This window comes from Orcinus orca, chromosome 1 (genome assembly GCF_937001465.1).
Source record: "Orcinus orca chromosome 1, mOrcOrc1.1, whole genome shotgun sequence".
NCBI lineage: Eukaryota > Metazoa > Chordata > Mammalia > Artiodactyla > Delphinidae > Orcinus > Orcinus orca.
In genome coordinates, this window is record NC_064559.1 from 684544 (window position 1) to 704080 (window position 19537).

Below are 19537 nucleotides of genomic sequence, written 5' to 3' on the forward strand. Positions count from 1 at the left end.
GGGGTGGTGGTGATGAAATGGCTTTGCCCCTATTCTTGTTGGAAAAATAAATTACACCCACTGTCACTTGAGATCTTATTTTCCCCCCAATCAAGCAAATTAGCAGCGTGGTTCATTTTCCCAGCATTCACTCCTGAACAGACGGCAGTGCCCTGGAACGTGGCTTAGAGCTCTGTGGTCAGTGCAATTGTTTGGGGCTGTTTGTGCCGACAATGACAGGAGACGCCTGTCTCCCGAAAGAAGAGTGGCCCTTGTCTTGCTTAGGCCAACGAGCTGCCCAGAGCGCTGCCCGCCTGGCTTCTGAGGAAGATGTACACCGCCATCTAGTGGATATGGGGGCTCACTGCAGTGTGCTCGTTCTCCCGCCTTTCCTTCTGGCCGGTAAGAACACGCAATAATGCTTTTTGTAAGTTCCTAAAAATAGGGGAGGTCTTATATCACCAGGAGTGAAATGTTTGCCTCAATGTCTGTAATGAAAGTGCAACCCCATGCTTGCACAACGTCTGTCTTGTCAGTAGCCCTCTTTCATCCCGATGTTTAGGTCCAAGACAGGATCGTCATTGTCTGAGCAATGGGTATTTCTCTGAAGCTGGGTTGTTCTCCCCTGTCCCAAGTAGTGTGGGAGGAGACAGTCAGCACCTGCACAGGCGTCTTCATCTCTGCAGCCTCGCCATCAATCCTCATCTCACCCACAGCAAGCCCGATTCCAAAGTGCACAGGGTAGAGGCGTTCGAAAGTTGGCTTGTTCAACCAGGGGCATTGCCACTTCCCAGAGGGAGCCAGAAACACACCCACATCCTAAGACTCTTTTCAGTCTTGGCATTGAGGGGGTTCCCACTCTGTCTCCTGCCTACACACAAGTCAGTGTCTTTTTCCTTTCCGCTCATTCTACCTACATGAAGAGCACGTTGATCTCCCCAGTTTTAACACAGGAACCATGATTTTTTTGGGTTTTGTGTATGGGTGGGGGAGAGAATGGGAGAAGGAGCAAGTACATCCCAATATGGAAGGGCTTGGTGCCCTGGTTCTCAACCAGGGGCAATTTTGCACCCAGGAGACATTTGAAAGTGTCTTGGGACACTTTGGATGGTCACAGCTTAGGGGAGGCTAAAAGTCCTTCCATCACAGGACAGGCCCACAGCAAAGAAGCATCCAACCCCACCCAGCAGTCGTGCTGAGGCTGAGAAAGCCTGGTTTAGGCTCGCAGATATCGCCCTCCAGCAAGCTGGTGAGAACACTGATTGTCCTCAAATAGCCCACACTGCAGAGGCTGTGGATAGATAATGCATCCTCTCCCAAGTCAGTACTGACCGCCGTTTTTCTTTTAGACTCTTCCATTTTAAACATAATTTAGCTGTCTCTTTTTGTTCCCTCTGCTCTGCTGAGAAGAGAAAGGATTGGAAAGGGGGAGGGGAAGGTGACAGAAAAGGAGGATTAGAGGCCTGACCTGTTTCTCCTGGAGAAGCTGGGCACATTCCTCTCTCACACGGGCTTTGTGACTGAGCAGGGTACAATTAAAAGCACAATAATTTGCTTGTTATTCAAGTCAGACATTAGTCCGGGTAATGGCGTGCTTGGTGTAGAGATGGATTTCCTTGTTTGGAGCTAAGCACAGGACTAGCTGAATTCTCCATGGAGAAATCTTGATTTGTTCAGGTCTTTCATGTTTTCTACAGAGAAGGGATTATGTCTTCCTAAAGAGGGGTCTTGCTTAAAAAGCTACAAAGTGTAAGAAAAGGATTTAGGGCAGAGAGGCCTGTGGTTACCTAGCTGAGGGGTACAGGGAATTTCAGAGCCAAGGATTATTTAAAGCCATAAAGTTAAAAAAATAATTGCTTTAGGGACTTCCCTGGTGGCGCAGTGGTTAAGAATCCACCTGCCAGTGCAGGGAACACGGGTTCAAGCCCTGGTCCAGGAAGATCCCACATGCCGTGGAGCAACTAAGCCCGTGTGCCACAACTACGGAGCCTGCGTGCCACAACTACTGAAGCCCACGTGCCAAAGCCCGTGCTCTGCAACAAGAGAAGCCACCCAGTGAGAAGCCCGTGAACCGCAACGAAGAGTAGCCCCTGCTCACCACAACTAGAGAAAGCCCACGCGCAGGAACAAAGACCTAAGGTAGCCAAAAATAAAAATAAATTTTAAAAAATTTATTAAAAAACATTGCTTTAGCACTATTGCATCAGTGCTGGCGAGTACACTGTAAAGGCAATTAAGCATGAGCTAATATTCATTTTACTTTGGCTAATTACTGCATGGATCCAGGAGAGGGAGAGGAAAGAAAACATGCCCCCTCCCTAGCAATCAGGGAGGACGTTGGTTTTGGTTTCTTTGCCTTATAGGCACGCTTATTAGTTGAGGTGCCCAGAATCCAGCCATCACAAGGGCCTTATTAGTTAAAACACAGGAAAATTGTTCTCTCAAGGCAGAACAGTGAATGCTCTGCTGTCCCAGTGACCAAGCAGAAGCCACTATTAGTTTTAACTCCATCGATTATTGTTAGCCAGAGAGGACATGACATACACAGTCCTGACTTCACCCATGTGCCTGCTGAGCCTGGGTCAGGGGCTCTCAACCCAAAACAACTCTGCCCCCCTCCCCCCAGCTCCCCGCCCCCCGGACAATTGACAAGTTCAGGAGCCATTTCTGCTGTCACAGCTGGGGAAGGACTGCTGGCGTCCGCTGGGCAGAGGCCAGGGATACTGTAGGAGTATCCCACAATGCCCAGGACAGCCTACAGCAAAGAATTATCGGACACAAAATGTCACCAGTAGCAAAAGTAAGAGGTCCTGGTGTAGACAGAGGCAACTTCCTCTCCTTGAGTAGGTGAAGGTCTTCAGAATCTTTGCTTCCTCAAATACATAATGGACAAGTCATCAGATGACCATATTTCATGCTAATTAACACACTTTTATTCCCCCTTTTCTACACTGGGTATTCATTCTCCCACTTCAGGAAATCGAGTGACACTAAGAATAACTTGCCCTGGAAGGATGGTCCGCGGGGGCGAACCGAGACCCAAGTCGGTGCCCGCCTTCTCCTTCTCCGATTCACACACACACAGCCAAGAGAGAAGACAGCGAGCTTCTCTGCAATCCCCTGGTTCGGAGTTTTGAGAAGTTTTATTCCCTTCTCTGAGATTACCCATTCTTCCCTGCATGAAGCATGTTCAGCGAAGTCATTTGTCCTGCAGCTTTACAGGAGTTAAGAGCCCGCAGCAGTGAGATATCCATTTCCTCCCGGAGAATGAGGACTCCCCCTGAGGGAGGTCAATGCTCAGGACAGGAGCATCCCTGGAGCTGGTTACAGCCAAGGGGCTGTGACTCAGGACTGTCCCAGGCAGGCCATCAACTCTCTGGGAGAGCCTCAAGGATGCACTTAGCCTCCGTTTACAGGAGGTGAGGAGGGCAGAGTGCTGCAGACGGGGAGCGGGGCGGCCACACCCAGACTAAACCCTAGCTGGCACCCTACAAGAGACAGAAAACCTCTCCCCTCAGGTCCCACCAGCCCTGCTCTCCCCTTCTGTGCACCCTCTCCAAATGCCGTTTTCTGCTTTGCCCCCTCCCATTCAATCTGTTCTAGGTACAGCGGTCACGGTGATCCTGGTAAGTCCCAAGTCACATCGTGTCACTCGGAGCTCAAAACCCTTCAGAGGCTCCCATCTGGATTCGAATAAAAGCAGTCTTCTCCCTCTCTCCCCTCCCCATCCCTATCTCTCTCTGTCTCTCTCTGTCTCTCTGTCTCTCTCTGTCTCTCTCTCTCACACACACACACAACACACACCACACACACACACACACACACACACCGTCCCTCCCCTTCCCTCAAGCCCTTCCAGACACACTGGCACGCTGTCCCTGGCTGTTCCTAGCAGCTCCCTCCCCATAGCCTCCTGCACTTACTATTCTCTCTGCCTAGAATGTTCTTTCTCTCCGTATCTACAGGGGCTGCTCCCTCGGATCTGTCCACATGTCCCCTTCTAATTGGGGTAGCCCTCTTTCCCTTTGATGCTTTATTGTTCCCGTAACCTGCATCATCTTGTAACATGCTAAAAACTTCCATGCTTTTATCTGGGGGTCCTTCCCTACCCCACCTCTCACTCCCAGATTGCAAGGCTCTCCGTATAATTTTTTCACAGCTGTCTATCTCGAGGACCAAGTACAGTGACTGGCTCCAGCAAGCACTCAGATATTCATTGAAGAAATTAGGAAATGGACCAGGCTACTTAGCTTCAGAAGCTCTTTCATGGAAGTTCCCATCCCCTCCTTACCAGTTATCAGCAAGTTGACTGAAGACTAGCACCCTGACAATGAGGCAGCTCTAAACTGTGAATGACAAAAATATTTACTGTGTCTCCGAGGGCCACTTGTGTTTGGTGTTTTATTTTTTAAATAGTTTTTTAAATAAATTTTAAAATTTATTTATTTATTTATTTTTGGCTGCGTTGGGTCTTTGTTGCTGTGCGCGGGCTTTCTCTAGTTGCGGCGAGCGGGGGCTACTCCTCGTTGCGGTGTGTGGGCTTCTCACAGTGGTGGCTTCTCTTGTTGCGGAGCACGGGCTCTAGGTGCATGCACTTCAGTAGTTGTGGCACACGGGCTTCAGTAGCTGTGGCTCGCAGGCTCTAGAGTGCAGGCTCAGTAGTTGTGGCGCACAGGCTTAGTTGTTCCGCGGCATGTGGGATCTTCCCGGACCAGGGCTCGAACCCGTGTCTCCTGCATTGGCAGGCAGATTCTTAACCACTGCGCCACCAGGGAAGTCCATGTTTGGTTTTTAATTGTAGTGAAATGCACATAAAATTGTATCATCGTATCACTTATGAGTGTAGAGTTTAGAAACGTTCAGGAGATTCACGTTGGGCGGCAGCCAATCTCCAGAACTCTTTTCTTCTGGAAAAACTGGAACTCTCTGCCCTCCAGCAACCGCTACCCCCAGCCCCTGGCACCCACCATTCGACTTTCTGTCTGTACGAACTTGACCACTCTAGGTGCCTCATACAAGTGGAATCGAGAGCATTTGTCTTTCTGTGACTGGTAGGTTAGCATCATGTCCTCAAGATTCATCCATGTTGTAGCCTGTGTCAGAACTTCCTCTTTAAGGCTGAATAATATTCTGTTCTGTATACACCCCGTTTTGCTTATCTATTCATCTGTCAGTGGGCAGTTGGGTTGCTTCCACAGTTTAGTTATTGTGAACAATGCTGCTATGAACGTAGGTATACAAAGTATCTTGGAAAACCTGCTTTCAGTTACATTGGGTATATACCCAGGAAGTGGAACTGGACCATATGGTAATCCTACTTTTAATTTTGAGGAGCCACCATGATATTTTGCACAATGGCTGTACCGTTTTACATTCTCACCAGTAGTGCACAGGGTTCCAATATCCTACATCCTCATCAGCCCTTGTTATTTTTTGTTTTCATAGTAGCCACCCTAAGGTGTGTAAGGTGGTGTCTCACTGTAGTCTTGACTTGTATTTTCCTAATGATCAGTGATGCTGAGCATCTTTTGAGGTGTTTATGGGCCATTTATATATCTTCTTAGCAGAAATGTCTAATCAAGTCCTTTGCCCATTTTTTAACCAGGTTGTTTGCTTTGTGGTTGAGTTTTAGGAGTTCTCTGTACACTCTAGATATTAATCCCTTATCAGATATGTGATTTCCAAACATCTCCTCTCATTCTGATTGCCCTTTTCCTCTGTTGATAGGGTCTTGATGCACAGAGTTTTAAAATTTTTCATGAAGTCCAATTTCTCTATTTTCCTTTTGTTGCCTGTGCCTTTGGTGTCATATTCAAGAAATCATTGCCAAAATCTAATGCCATTAAACTTTGGGACACTTGTGCTTTTTAAAAGGACCTTTTAATGACAAGTTCCCCAGTTTGGGGAGTTCAGAGCCCTGAAACCTAACTATAAGTGTTCCCAATGCAGAAAGTACATAAGGACCAGAGTGCTTAATCAACATTTCTGTTGGCAAGCGAGGTCCCAAGGAGCATGTGGAAGCACAGCAGAAGTAACATGGAGGACTTTTAGGAATGTTCTCTGCCACCTTAGTTTCCTCCCTCTTTCTCCATATATCCCTCCCATTTTTCCTTCCTTCCTTTCAGATAACATGTCTGGGGCAGGATATGGTGAAGAAAATGCTTTTACCTCACTCCCCTATAACAACACTGACCAACAACACTGAGCCTTGGAGAAGCAATTTGCCTAATTTGGAGAGAAAAACTCCATTCAAGCCCTGCTGGGAAGCAAGTTCAAATCTGCGTGACCACAAAACCCATGTTCATGGACCCACTTGCCTCTATTGCTTTTTTAAGCTATAGGAATGCTGGATGAGGAATGCTGTCTGTTATCAACTAGAAAAACACGATCCCCCTTTGAGCCTTCATGTCATTACCTATAAGATGAAAATGGACAAGCACAGCACATTTCCAGTGTTACTTTTGAAGTTTTCAGTGCTATCTTACATGAAAATAACATGAAGAAACAGAAGCAAACCTGCCTGATTCCCCCTTATGCCTTGACTACTTGGCCTGCAGAGAGGCCTCCAAGACCCTCCTTGGACGATCCAGCGTTCAGCCCAGCACTGAGCTAGACGACCACGGGCTCCCCTTCTAGCCCAGTGAGTCTTTGCATGACTGTGTTGGGTTTTTTTCCCTAGACTCCCATTTCTTAAAAGTTTGAGAGCCAGTCACAGATCTCCATTTCACCCAAGGGCTGGCATGTCACGAGGTCACCAATATTTGTTTTATGTACTGCTAAGAGATTAAGGGGCAGTATAATTTCAGAGAAAAGTTAGGTTCCCTGGAAGTCAGGAACCCCAGCATCCTGCCCTTAAACACTCGAATGACCTTGAGCAATGAAAGGTCTCCAGACCTTCATTTCTCATCTTCAAATGAGAAGACAAATTGGACTACATCACTGTTTCCTAAAGTGTGGTGTGTACACCGCTGTGGAAAGTAAGCAATAGGTAGAAAAAAGTTAGGTGCTTTTATCTTATGTATATATCTATAAATACTTAAATAGCCTCTCAGCTCTACAGTATCTTAGCTATTATTGCTACAGCAAGGCTGAAGTCGGTGACACACACACAAGTAACACCCAATGCTAGTACATGCGGTGAAGGTATCGCACCTTCAGGAATTGTCCTTTCCACCCAAACTGTCCAGAAAGATTGACACCGATGAAATGGATCGCTAGTGTGGATCCTCATATACCAAATTCTCGTGAGCTTTGCTGAGAAGACCTCAGCAGTGCATCAAAGCATCCCTTTGATGCAATGTGAATAAGGTTTAAAAAAGTTATTAATGGGGGAGGCAAATGTTAAATCTATAGCAGAGGTACTTTCCCCATAGGATGGGGGAGAGGGAAAGTATGTAAGCACCTGTCATAGGGCCTGGTGTGGAGCAGGTGCCCCATACAGATGTTATTACAAAATATTGAGTATAGTTCCCTGTGCCATAGAGGAGATCCTTCTATCTATTCTATGCCTTCTTTGAATGACCGTAGCACTTGTTGTCTGTATCATTTTTATGTCTGTTGTTGCTTTGTGACTGAAAATGAAAAATTTCTATTTGTCCATGTCCTGGCCCTTACATAAAAATGTGTTCATTATCTATTTCATATTTATTGACTACATCTTAGACACCGTGTTAACTGCTGGTTCTAGATGTTAGTAAAATATAGACCTTCCTGCTCAAAGGGTCACAGTATTTGTGGGAAAACAAAAAAATGAACAACCCATGTCTCTAAGAGCTTTGTACTTCCCAAAGAGAACACACCTCGTAGGTACAATAAATCCATGTATCATACGTAAATGTATAAATAGTTAATGGGATTATACACCTGAGATAACTGCTATTCGATTCTGAGGAAATGATGATTATATTTCACCAGGAGCTCAATACCACTCTGAGAATGAGGGCTTAACCCCCGACTTGACTCACTGCATCGCTTTCCTATATAAAAATACACAAGTCTGTACATACGCTCTAGAAAAAGGCTTACCTGGCATGAATTTCAGATAGCAAGAAGAAAACTTCAAGAGGTTCAGAGAAGCATCCAGAAGCTCAGGTGACTCTCTGGCACTAATACAACTTGCTTGACAGGAAAATAGAGCTGTAAATCTCACAAAATCAGATGATCTTTTAAGCATTTCAAAACCTCCTGCTATTAATTGGAAATCCTAGAAGAATAGCTTCCTTTAAAATGTACTGATAATATGCTTTACAGCTCAATATTCAGAAGCCTATGTTTTGGCTAAGTGAGCTTCAGGAAGGAAGGAAATTTGTGGTTTACCTCCACTTACTTTGGAACCGCTGGTTCCAAACATCAACTTCTATGCACAGTCATCTTATCATCTGTAAAATGGAGGCAACTCTAAGACAACAGAGCTACAGAGATGTTGCACAGCTCCATGTGTCATTGTCTTCATTTGTTTCAGAAAACCAATAACATCTAAGCTACTACTGAAAGAGTGCTATATTATTTGGGGTCATCTAGTGCAGCTCTGTCAAAGTAAAGAAAAGGGACCTAGAATGACTATAATTTTCCCAAGAGGACACAATTATTTTATGGTAAATCTGGGACAAGAACCCTGATCTCTTTGATCCCATTCCATTGTTCTTTCATTGGGTTCTGAACAACCCAGAGAAATAAAGAGAAGTAAAACTCCTGTGTGCTGTGTCACTGGTACAGGACTTGGCAAGATTGGAATTGGAGCACTACATATTAAGAGGTATCTGAGAAATTCTTCAAACTAATTGAGATATATACCAGGTACATAGAAAACAGTATGTTTTATGAAGATGATTCTGTGCAATGAACAGAACTGGTAACACACACTGGAAGGTGAATTCTCATTTTCTGGCACCTTGAAAACTCCACCTCAACATACACGTTAAAATAAACATTTGAACTGGGTCATATTTAATTCTGCATGCTCTTGTAAGTCAGCAAAATGTTCCATATATCATTTAAGTTGTCACTCACTTTTTAACTTGACTTTCAATTTCTAAAAGTCTTTCCAAACATAAAACAGAGGTGGGAAAATGGTATATGGGAAGCTGCAGAGATGAAATAAGCTTATTTCATTAGGCATAAAGATGAATATCCAAACAACTTCTTCATGGCTGAAAGTGTCCAAATCTACTGTCTTCATTTTGTAGTCAAGGCTTCCGGAAAAATATGCTAATGGATTCCTTATTACCCAAATGCCCCATATCAGTTTCAGTAGGTATCATTACATATTATGGAAATTTTTCTCAGCGACAGTGAAAGACATCCTGGCTGAACATCCCCCTGCCCATGACACAGAGATGATGGTCTCAAGCTATCTTGAAGGCATTGGAGCCCACACTATCCGTTACTAATATTAATGGAGGATAAAACTTCATATTCTGTTTGCTCTATATTTGTTCAATCACTTCTTCCCTTCATTAAACTGGATGGCCCATAATTGAGTCTGTAGTGTGTCTATCATTGGAAACTGAACAAAGTTTTGTTGGTTTTATTAATGTCATACGTTTCTAGGGAGGGTCTATTCAATAACTAAGTCTAGTTTCACAGTTACAAGTAAATTATGATGTAACTTTGAATAAATTAAGCTCATCATAAAGGAAGGATACTGAGAGTTGCTACTACCCCTTCCTTGAGGGGCTCTCGTAAAGCACTAAGTAAAGTAACAGAGGTGTATATGTATGCATATATTTTCAATGATATTTGTACAGACTTAAAAAGAACTCTACAGAATGCATTATAAAAACCTTAATGCTGTGTGTCCCTAGTTCCCAGCTCTCTCATTAAAACTACTTAAATGAACACAATCTTATCTGTTAGGATAGCTATCAGAGTACTCCAAATACTACTTCTTGCAGTACCCTGTCCCAACCATTTGCCATCCTCTTCCCATTAGTCCTCAAGTCAGAAGCCCCGAAGATCTGTTCATTAATTTATGAACACATTTCTTCATGCAGCCAAGAAAATTGATTGATCCCTTACCAAATTTCAGGCACCATTCTTCAGTATGATTTATAGGCATGTTCAGGAAACACAGCAGTGATTAACACAGATGAATATAGTCTCTCTTGAGCTGAGGGGGGAGACAAAAGTAAATAAGCAAATATAAAATCATAAGTATAGGGCTTCCCTGGTGGCGCAGTGGTTGAAAGTCCCCCTGCCGATGCAGGGTACACGGGTTCGTGCCCCGGTCGGGTAGATCCCACATGCCGCGGAGCGGCTGGGCCCGTGAGCCATGGCCGCTGAGCCTGCGCGTCCGGAGCCTGTGCTCCGCGTCGGGAGAGGCCACAACAGTGAGAGGCGTACCGCCAAAAAAAAAAGAGCTATGAAAACAAAACCTATGGATGGAGACCTACATGAAAGATGGAAGAGTATAATAATGGCCAGAGTACATTACTGTGGCAGAAGCAGCAGCCCTTAAGGAGGACAACTTTATAAATTACAAATTGGATTTAAATAGACAGGGAATTGAAAGTGGAGACATTATTTTCTGCAGAAGATGATGGACAGGGGAGAACAAAGAAAATAAAACTGAGATTGTTAACAAAATACAATGCTAAGCATGTAAGTTAGGACTGAGTCCTTAACTTTCATTTTTATTAATGACTGGGTGAGTATAGATTACTGACTACACAGAACCAAGCCTGGGAACACATTTTATATTTATGATCTTTGTGCCTAAAACTAGATTCTCCTGCAATTTAATATGACACTAGGACAATGACTGGCCAAGTTTTAGATTAATCACTCTTACACAAAGATTTTTCATGCATATAATCTCAAACAAATACTGCGTCACCAATTAAGTTCCAGATCCTATGCACTCTGGCTGAAGATATAAATATCTTGCAAGCCCAGCATCACTTTCCTCTTTCTCTGGTAACAAATCACACTTTCTATTATGACAATGGCCCCAGTTATCAGCCCAGGAATAAACGCTTGACTCAGGAAGAGCCAATTAAAGCCCTCCTTTAGAGTTGATCGAGAGCTTTAAGGTTAGAGTATTTCAATCTTATGAAATTTTTGTAAAACAAAGTTATTTCAAAATCTACTAATTATTCTTTACGTTCTAGAAACTGCATTCTGTGACTAAGAGGACAATTTATTTGCCGTCGTTTCTGCTCTGCCCACTTTATGTTTCTGTTATTGTGAGATAAAGGCAGTGGGGAATGGCAAACCAATTCTGATTCATTCAACACATGAGTGCTTCTTAGGTACAAAACACCATTCTGAACATTGTCCGAGGTAAAAAGATAAATAATACCTAGCCCCTTATAATACCTAGCCCCTTACCCTCAAGGATCTTCCAGCTTAGCAAGGGAAATAAAACATGCACACAGATGACTGCAACAAAAAGAAGATAATGATTGCTGCCAGACGTTTGGGGAGAATGAGGAGAGCAAAGAGAGAACACAGAGTAAGGCAACATTCAACAGTCAGCCAAGAACTATTTGTTGAGCAGTTGCAAGCTGTGACCTGGAAATGGAAGAGGAGAACATAGGTCTTCCCATGGGCAGGTGAAAAATCAAGTGTTCTCACTTGTAGCACAGCTCTTCAAATATACGTTTTGGCACCAAGTGCCTACTAAGTAGCCTTAAATTAAAACTAAATAAGGATACAGTCTCTATCAAATATAGCCTCAGGTACTGATGCCTACATACTAGGATCACAGTATTTGTGTCCCAAGGATGCCTTTCTAGTGCTTTGCTTCTTTCCCCCTTTCCAAACTAGCTAATGCTGCCTTACCAGGATATCTATTGCACTTGTTCCAGCCTTTTTGATCCAATGTATTGAATAGCAGAATAGGTGAGTTACAAGAGGATAGTTTGACTTCAAACAACAGAAATAAAATACTCTATAATTGAAAAAAAAAAGAGGCAATCTTTCAGGCACATGTGGATCCAGGAGTTCACATGTTTTAACCAGGTCCCTCTCTCTCTTCCCCACCCCTTCTTCTCTCTGCCTTTTCTCCTCTCTGGTATCTCTCATTAAGGGATTCAAATATTTCCCTGTTTATGTGGGAGCTTCTGGCACAGCTGCGGGCTTATACGCTCGCAGCTCCAGGGCTGGCTGGAAGGGGCGGGCGCATCACAGCATAAGGTTGCACAAGGTGTGCACTTATATAGCAGGGCATCACATCTATGAGTGACGGATGATCACATTGTATACAGGGGTAGCTTCGCATAGTTTTTACATCACTTTTCTTGAAGATGGCAGTAAAATGGTATATTTTTACAAAATCAAATAGTGTAACATTGTCCAAAAGATATACATAAAGCATTTAGAGGAAGGAGGCTCCTTTTTCTTTTAACTCCAGCACGGATTGTCTATTGGACAGTGGTAACCCTATGTCATCACCCTCGTTACTCCAGCAGAAGTCCAGGGATTAGCCCTGCATAACTCTTGTTAGCCTCTATTCCCTTCCGTGAACACTGTAGCCAGAAGGTTTTTTTCCTCCTCAAACCTTAAGCATTGAAACCTGGAGGAGGGGCATGTCTGAAAAGAAAATGATGGACTGGACTCTCCCTAGAAGGAAGATAAATGGGTGGTCAAAAAGAAAAAAAATAAAATCCTCTGTACCAGGAAATGTTTGAAGTGTTTTTGGGTATCAAAAAACGGGTGCCCTACACATAAAGCAACAAAGGATATTGGTCTAAAAAGAACACCATGGCCAAAGGTGCATGGCCTATTTCAACAGAGGATTTGAAAGTTAAAAGTTAACCTGTAAAACATTCAATTCAATGTCATCATTTTACAGATGGGCAAAGTAAAACTCAGGCACAGGAACAGAAGTGCCAAGGTCATACAGGTGGTTGGTGGAAGAGACAACCAACTTCCCAACTTCTGACTTTTTAGGGGTGTGTGTGTGTGTGTGTTGTTTTGTTTATGTGCAAGGACATTTTTCTTTAGTGCACTAACATTACAACAGAAAGTATAGTCTTGTTTTGGTTTCCTCTGCGCCCTCAATTCTGTATAAGACAGTTTCGCTGCACTCCAACAGAAAGGCTCAGCAAGAGTAGAGACCTCCATAAGCAGTACACGTGGGCACCAAGGGCAGATACATTGCCCTTCCTTGTGTAGGAACTAGGGCCACTTGTTGCTTTAATGGGCCAAGTTTGGGCTTGGACCTGCAGGAGGGGACACCTTTGAAAAACAGCTTCCTAACTGCACTACAACCTGCTCTGGCATCCTGATTCCACTCCCCAAGCCCCCCAAATCTTCAGCCAGAAAAAAAAAAAAAGAAGAATGGATCACTGGATCGATGGGGAGATTTCTGTCTGCTCCTCCTACTGCCACCTCTTTCTTGCTATTTCCTGCCCGAGGAAACCTGACATCAGCCCAAAAGCATCTCTGGAAATGGGTAGGAGGGAGCCTTACACCTGTCAGCGCCAGAGAAGAAAGTGCGCTCTGCAGAGTTCTCAGTTGTTCCATCTCTTGCGATGAAAGGAAGAAAAGGAGCGAATCCGCCACAGATTTACTGGAGACCAGGGTTACTTCATCCGGCTCCGGCCACAGTAACCCCTGAAGACCAAAGATGCATTTCCATTCCCAGCATTTCTTGTTGGCGTCTTTCCCTACAGGCTAGCCCAGTGCCTGGCCCCGGAGAAGTCTCTGCGTAAAGGTTCTTTAGGTCATAAATCAGGCTCCTGTGTGTATGTGTGTTTTTCTTAGGAAAAACTGGCACAGACGAATTAGCAGTAGAGACTGGGGTCTCCCTACTACCCTTCATGCTTGGCGGCATCACCTTCGACTACCTCGCATTCTCCCGGCGCTGACAGCCCCGGCTCCGGACCTCAGGGTTGGAAGCAGTCAGCCCCAGCTAGAACCGCCCTGTCCGGGGCTGATGCCACCCTGTGCCTAGAATGTGCGTGTGGGTGCAGGCGGGCGAGCGAGCGGCTGCTACAGTGAGACCGAAGCAGGAGCTCAGCCTTCGCCTGCGACCTGCAATCCCCAGATTCCCTGGGGACCTCGAAACTCCCAATCAGAGGTACTCCCCCCCCACAGCCGCCCACCCATTCCCTCCCCCCTTACCTCAGCACGCAGCCCCTCCCTGCGTGATGATGCAAAACCCTGGGGAGGGTGGGCGCTGGGAAGGGTGGGGAGAGCCTGAGAGCGAGCGAGGGTGGGAGGGAGTGGGCGGAGGAGGAGAGGGAGCCGAACGCGCATTTAAAGCGATAGCCATCCTCGCTCTCTCCCCAGTGCTGGGCTGTTGGAGAGCTCGAGCTGCAAGCCACCGAGCGCGAGCTCGAGCGCGGCGCGCTGGCCGGGGAACCCAAGAGCGCACGGCGCCCCAAGCTGGCAGGCGCCGCGGGACCCCCCCCCCACCCTCGCCGGCTGCCCTTCCCCGGGCGCCCCTACCCTCCTCGCCCGCAGGAGACCCTGGGCTTTCCCGGAAGAGCTCACCCCAAGGGGCCAGGACTCCGGCGAGCCCGCCACCGTCCCCTCGAGTGCCGCCGCCACCACGGCAGCCGCGGGAGCAGCATGGTCCAGCTGGGGAAGCTGCTCCGCGCCCTGACTTTGATGAAGTTTCCCTGCTGCGTGCTGGAGGTGGTTCTGTGCGCGCTGGCGGCGGCGGCTCGCGGCCAGGAGATGTACGCCCCGCACTCCATTCGGATCGAGGGGGACGTCACCCTCGGGGGGCTGTTTCCGGTGCACGCGAAGGGTCCCAGCGGAGTGCCCTGCGGCGACATCAAGAGGGAGAACGGGATCCACAGGCTGGAAGCGATGCTCTACGCCCTGGACCAGATCAACAGCGATCCCAACCTGCTGCCCAACGTGACGCTGGGAGCGCGGATCCTGGACACTTGTTCCAGGGACACTTATGCGCTCGAACAGTCGCTCACTTTCGTCCAGGCGCTCATCCAGAAGGACACCTCCGAAGTGCGCTGCACCAACGGCGAGCCTCCGGTTTTTGTCAATCCCGAGAAAGTAGTTGGAGTGACTGGGGCTTCGGGGAGTTCGGTCTCCATCATGGTAGCCAACATCCTGAGGCTTTTCCAGGTAGGGGGGCGCTCCCTCCGGGGCAGAGCGCGCCGTAGCTCCCCGCGCTCTTTATCCTGAAGGCTGGCTTGGACTCCAGGGGTGCGGGGTCTGGTCGGCCTTCGGTCATTTCCACCCTGGAGATCCTGCCGAGTCCCTCCCACCTCACCCGAGGAGGTACTTTCCCTGCTTGATTCATTTCCCTTCCATCTCTCCCCTGTCCGCGCTCCACTCCATTCGGCTTGACATTCTGGATTTATGGCCCCATTGACAAGAAACAGTCTCCGAAAAACAAGGCGATGATTTAAATGGGTTTTCATTAGAGTGAAATATGGTTCCAAAACAGGCTTGTAAAAGTGCCGGGCTCCTGTGAGAGCCACTTAGGCGCAAGGAATATGGAAGATGAGAAGACGCCTAGAAACTAGGCATTTCTCAACTCCCCAGCTTCCCTGCCCCAAGCCGCCCGACAAGCTGCAGCTGCCTTGGAAAATTTCGAGAAGAGCTTAGGGAGGCAGTTCTTAAACCGAAGGCTAGGTCTTCACCTACATTTGGACGTGAATTGCCCATTTCGCTCGGGTTGGATTTCCCGACCTGTAACCTGTCTCTGCGAGGGCATGGGGCGGAAGGCGTGGGGACTGTCCTCAAGCGGGGAGAAGCCACCGGCAGACGTGCCCCCAGGTGATTTGCTCTGGGCAGTTGTTTGCACCGTCTAAACTGCCTTTGCGATCCGGCCACTGGCAGGAGCCGGGCGATCAGCTTTCTACTCCTGCCAGCTCAGAGCCCGGAGGTGAGCTCATGCTAACTGCGAAACACAGTCGCTTTTTCTGCACCCACCCTGTGCCCATCCTTTCCCACGACCTCCCTAACGCAGCCCCCAACCCCAGTCCTGGGTTTTGAGGACGATTCTCAGAGCCAGACAAGAAGGCGCCTGGAGGGAGGCAGTAGGGTGCGCTGAGCAAGGCCGGGCGGTCCTCTAGCTCCGGGTGCAGGCGGGCAACGGCGGAAGATGCGAGGACGGCGGATCGGGCCCGCTGAGCGGTGGGCGGTGCTGCAGTGCTCTCTCACCGCCTGCTCCCGCAGCCTCGGCCCCACGGCTCCTGTGCCGCCCTGGGGTATAGATGGATGGCTTCTGGATGAAGAAATTGAGTTTCAGGGTCTGCGTGACTATGGGTTCTCTTGTTTCTCTGTCTTTCTTCCTGTGTGTCTCTCTCCTTGTGTCTCTTTCTCCCTGCTTTTTTTTTTTTTTTTTGTCTCTCTGTTTTTATGTTCTCCCTTTCAATTTCTGCCTCTCTTTTCCTTCTCTACCCCTATCTCCAAGTTTTTTGTTCATCTCTGTCTTGAAGTGATCCTTTCCTAATGCACAGCTCTCTCCCTGCCTGGTAGGACCCAAGCTCAGTTAGTCCCTTCTCCAGATGTTCTGGCTGACCCTTATGCTCCCCGTAGCTAAAAAGTTGGCTCCCTCTCAAGTGCCTTTCCTGAAGCATGTTGGGTTTCTGGAGGGGACTCCTTGTGAGATTCAAGCTGTCACTACATCAGCACCCAGGGGTATGAAGTTTGTGTTTGTGCCAGAAGGAGGGGTGCCTGTCTAAAGCTGCAGCCTGGTATGGCCCCTCTGAGCCTCTGAGCGTCCCTAGCACCTGTTGAGTATGCCACCTCTAGGTGTTTGCAAGGCCAAAAGTGCTTCTGGGCAGCCTTCACTTTGAGGTAATGCTTTCAGGAAGAGCCTGGGTTGTTGTAAGCAAAACCCAGAAGCACTTCCTTTACCTCTGAGCTTAAACTAGAGAACCTGAGGAGGCAGCGCTGCAGGGAAGATGAGGCCAGAGGTCACCTGAGAACCACAGGGGCAACTCACGGTATTTTTACTGAAGCTCTGGGGGTTGAAGGCACATTTGCTGTTTGACATTTTAAAAATTATTTTGGTGCCTTCACTTGGAGCTTGGGAGCTTGCAGATGGGCCTGCCTGTCGAAAAAAGAGTGAAATCTTAAAGTCAAGAGAGAGCTTGCCGACTAGGCTGAAGGATTGTGTTTGCTGAAAAAGATTCCAGGGGGAGCTGATTCCTTCTCTGGTGTGTGGATCTGAGGCACTTGCAAGAAAAGAGAACGCTTGCCTTATGCTTAGTTCCCCCGTTCCCTGGGCTGGGAAGGAAAGGAACTGAATGCCAGCATTAGCAGTGTGCGTTGGGACCAAAACCATTCAGAGAAAGCACTGTCATTTTCCTCTAGTTTGCAAATTGCAGCTATTCATGTTGGAATGAACAGCTGAGGGAAAAGAGCCCCCAGTTTTCACCTGCATTTATTGAGAAGAGGCTGGTAGTAGGAGGGATGCACCAACTTGTAGCTTGTGCTGCAAGCTGGATATAAGCTTGGTGTGAGCATCCTGGTTAACCACTGCCCATGTTCAAATATACAGAGATAGATTCCAACAATCTCTTCCAGTAGCCTTATTTTTGCGTGTGATCTTAGAAGCTCCTGGCATGTAAGTCCAGTCCCCAGCTTCCCAGCCTCTGTAAACCTGCAAAATGAATAGAGAGAATAGTGGGACACAGACCCATTGTTCAAAGACACAGTCACTTTAGGGAAAGAGGAAAAGAACGGGTAGGTGAATCTTCTCTGGGATTGCAGGGTTCAGCTCAATGAAGACTGTCCTGTATAAAAGAAACTCCTCTAAATGGTTGAATTCTTAGCTCTCCAGAGATTTGAGTTTTCTTTTCCCCAGTCCCTGTGGGTTGCTGTGGGGAATGTGCCAAACCTATCATTTGAGATAAAAATTTATGGTGAGGTAAGCTTCTAGGCTGGGGGAAGGAAGACTTAGTGACTGAAATGGGGGATGCTAAGCACTGGGGGGCAGGAAGGAACAAGGAGCTAGTAATGGATGTAACAAATGCTGCAGCTGCCGGCAAAGCCTGGATTGAACTTCCTTCCTGAAAATGAGGACCCGGGCAAGAATGACCACTCAGATGTAAACAGTGTCTCTGACTGGGAATTCTCACCTGCCTGCCGGTGGGCCAGAGCTGAGCAAGTCCTTTCCTCTGTATGCACACTGAATTGGTTAGTAAGTGACATGTCAGAGGGCAGGAATCATATTCAGTGGATCTTTCAAATCCAGGAGTTTGAGGCTAATGAAATTAGTGTGTGGCCAGGGCTCTGCCAACTAGAATTAAGTCACTGCAGCCACCCTGCAATGCATTTTCAGCCTGAAGGGAGCATCAGGGAGGAATTTCGGGAGATTTGTTTCTGAGCCTGTACAAAATAATACTCTCCTAATGCTAAGAAAGATTAAAGGTAAATTAATATTGACTACGAGTAACATATTTAAAAAATAATCGCCGAGTGGGGGATGGCTTAAAGTGGAGAGATTATATAATATGGTGTCCAAAGAATAAATCTCCTCTGACCACTGTTTCATGGGCTATAAGTAAGATCTATTACAATGGAAAGTAATGGGAACGTTTTTATTCAAGGCTTCTCTGCTATTGACTTGAGAGCAAACACTCTGAGAGTATAAATTACTCTTGCTATGTGCTGACTCTGAATGAACAATATTTCATGTGCAGTGACATGGTCTAAGCTATAGACTTGGAACTGAATGGCATCTGTTTCCATTGTTTTGTTCTCTCGAGAGCAACTAATAGAAAAAAGTGGTCAATTTGACCCTTGTGGGAGCGTGTTGCAAATCTAAACCTGTGTCCCTCATACCATAAATGAGATACATTTGTAAATTTGTAAGTGTTTTCCTTCTGTTCATTGATGCTTGAGTATAATCTCAAACTTTGGGAGCAACATTTTATACATAAGTACTTGGTTTTCTTCCTTTCTTCTTTCTCTTTCTCCTCTCTCTCTCTCTCTCTCTCTTTCTCCATCTTATGTAATTGGATAGAACTGGGCACCTAGGATGATGTGGTGTTACTATAGTGGGATTTAAAAAAAAAAAAAACAACTCTAACTTACCCTTTTAAAAATTTCATAAATACAGGTGTCAGTGTCATTTGGAATAGTCTCTATAACAATTTCTGTCTCCACATTTACTGTGTTTCAGCAAATTTACCTAACAGATGGTGAGTGGGCAATTTTTAAAGGGGCATTTTTTAAAAGAGCGGAGAGGGAAGGAATAGAGACAGGCACATACTATATTTGAAGTTACCTCCACGTGTATTTTATGTATGTATACCTATACAATTAAGAAGTCTTGGATGTTTTATCTTCAAGAATAATTCAGATAATGGATTACTTGAGTATCATAAACATTTAGGGTTTAACAGATTTGTTACATATAGACGTTGTATCATGGATTTAAAAGACCATAGCCAGCGGGCAGCGGCGGGCGGAGCGACCGAGGGGCGGCGCGGGCTGGGCGGCTGGTGCGGGGGTCCGTGCTTCTTCGCGGTGGAGGGCTGGGGTTCGCCGGAGACGCCGGGTTGCTCCGCGTTGCCAGGTTACCGAGCGCGTGCCCCGCGCCCGCTCTTCCGCCCGGGCCGCCCTCGGCGCCGCCTGAGCCGCGGTGCGGGCTGCGCGGGGCGCCGCTTCCGCGGAAGCCTGGGTCGGG

At 46.8% G+C, this 19537-nt stretch overlaps 1 protein-coding gene and 1 long non-coding RNA gene across 2 annotated transcripts in view; one reads left to right on the top strand and one right to left on the bottom strand.

Annotated features, from left to right (window-relative positions):
* Positions 1–212: 212 nt before the first annotated feature.
* LOC125965699 (uncharacterized) overlaps positions 213–19537 on the top strand; it is a 147702-nt gene continuing 128377 nt past the window's right edge. Inside the window, exons 1-3 of the mRNA XM_049716403.1 lie at positions 213–381; positions 3583–3605; positions 14215–15015. Of these exons, the coding sequence (XP_049572360.1) occupies positions 213–381; positions 3583–3605; positions 14215–15015 (993 nt within the window). The remainder of the gene's footprint in view (positions 382–3582; positions 3606–14214; positions 15016–19537) is intronic.
* On the bottom strand, positions 17274–19525 carry LOC117203198 (uncharacterized). The gene is made up of 2 exons (XR_007478115.1): positions 19136–19525; positions 17274–17506 (listed from the first exon to the last, which is right to left on the bottom strand). It is a non-coding gene; the product is annotated as an uncharacterized LOC117203198 (long non-coding RNA).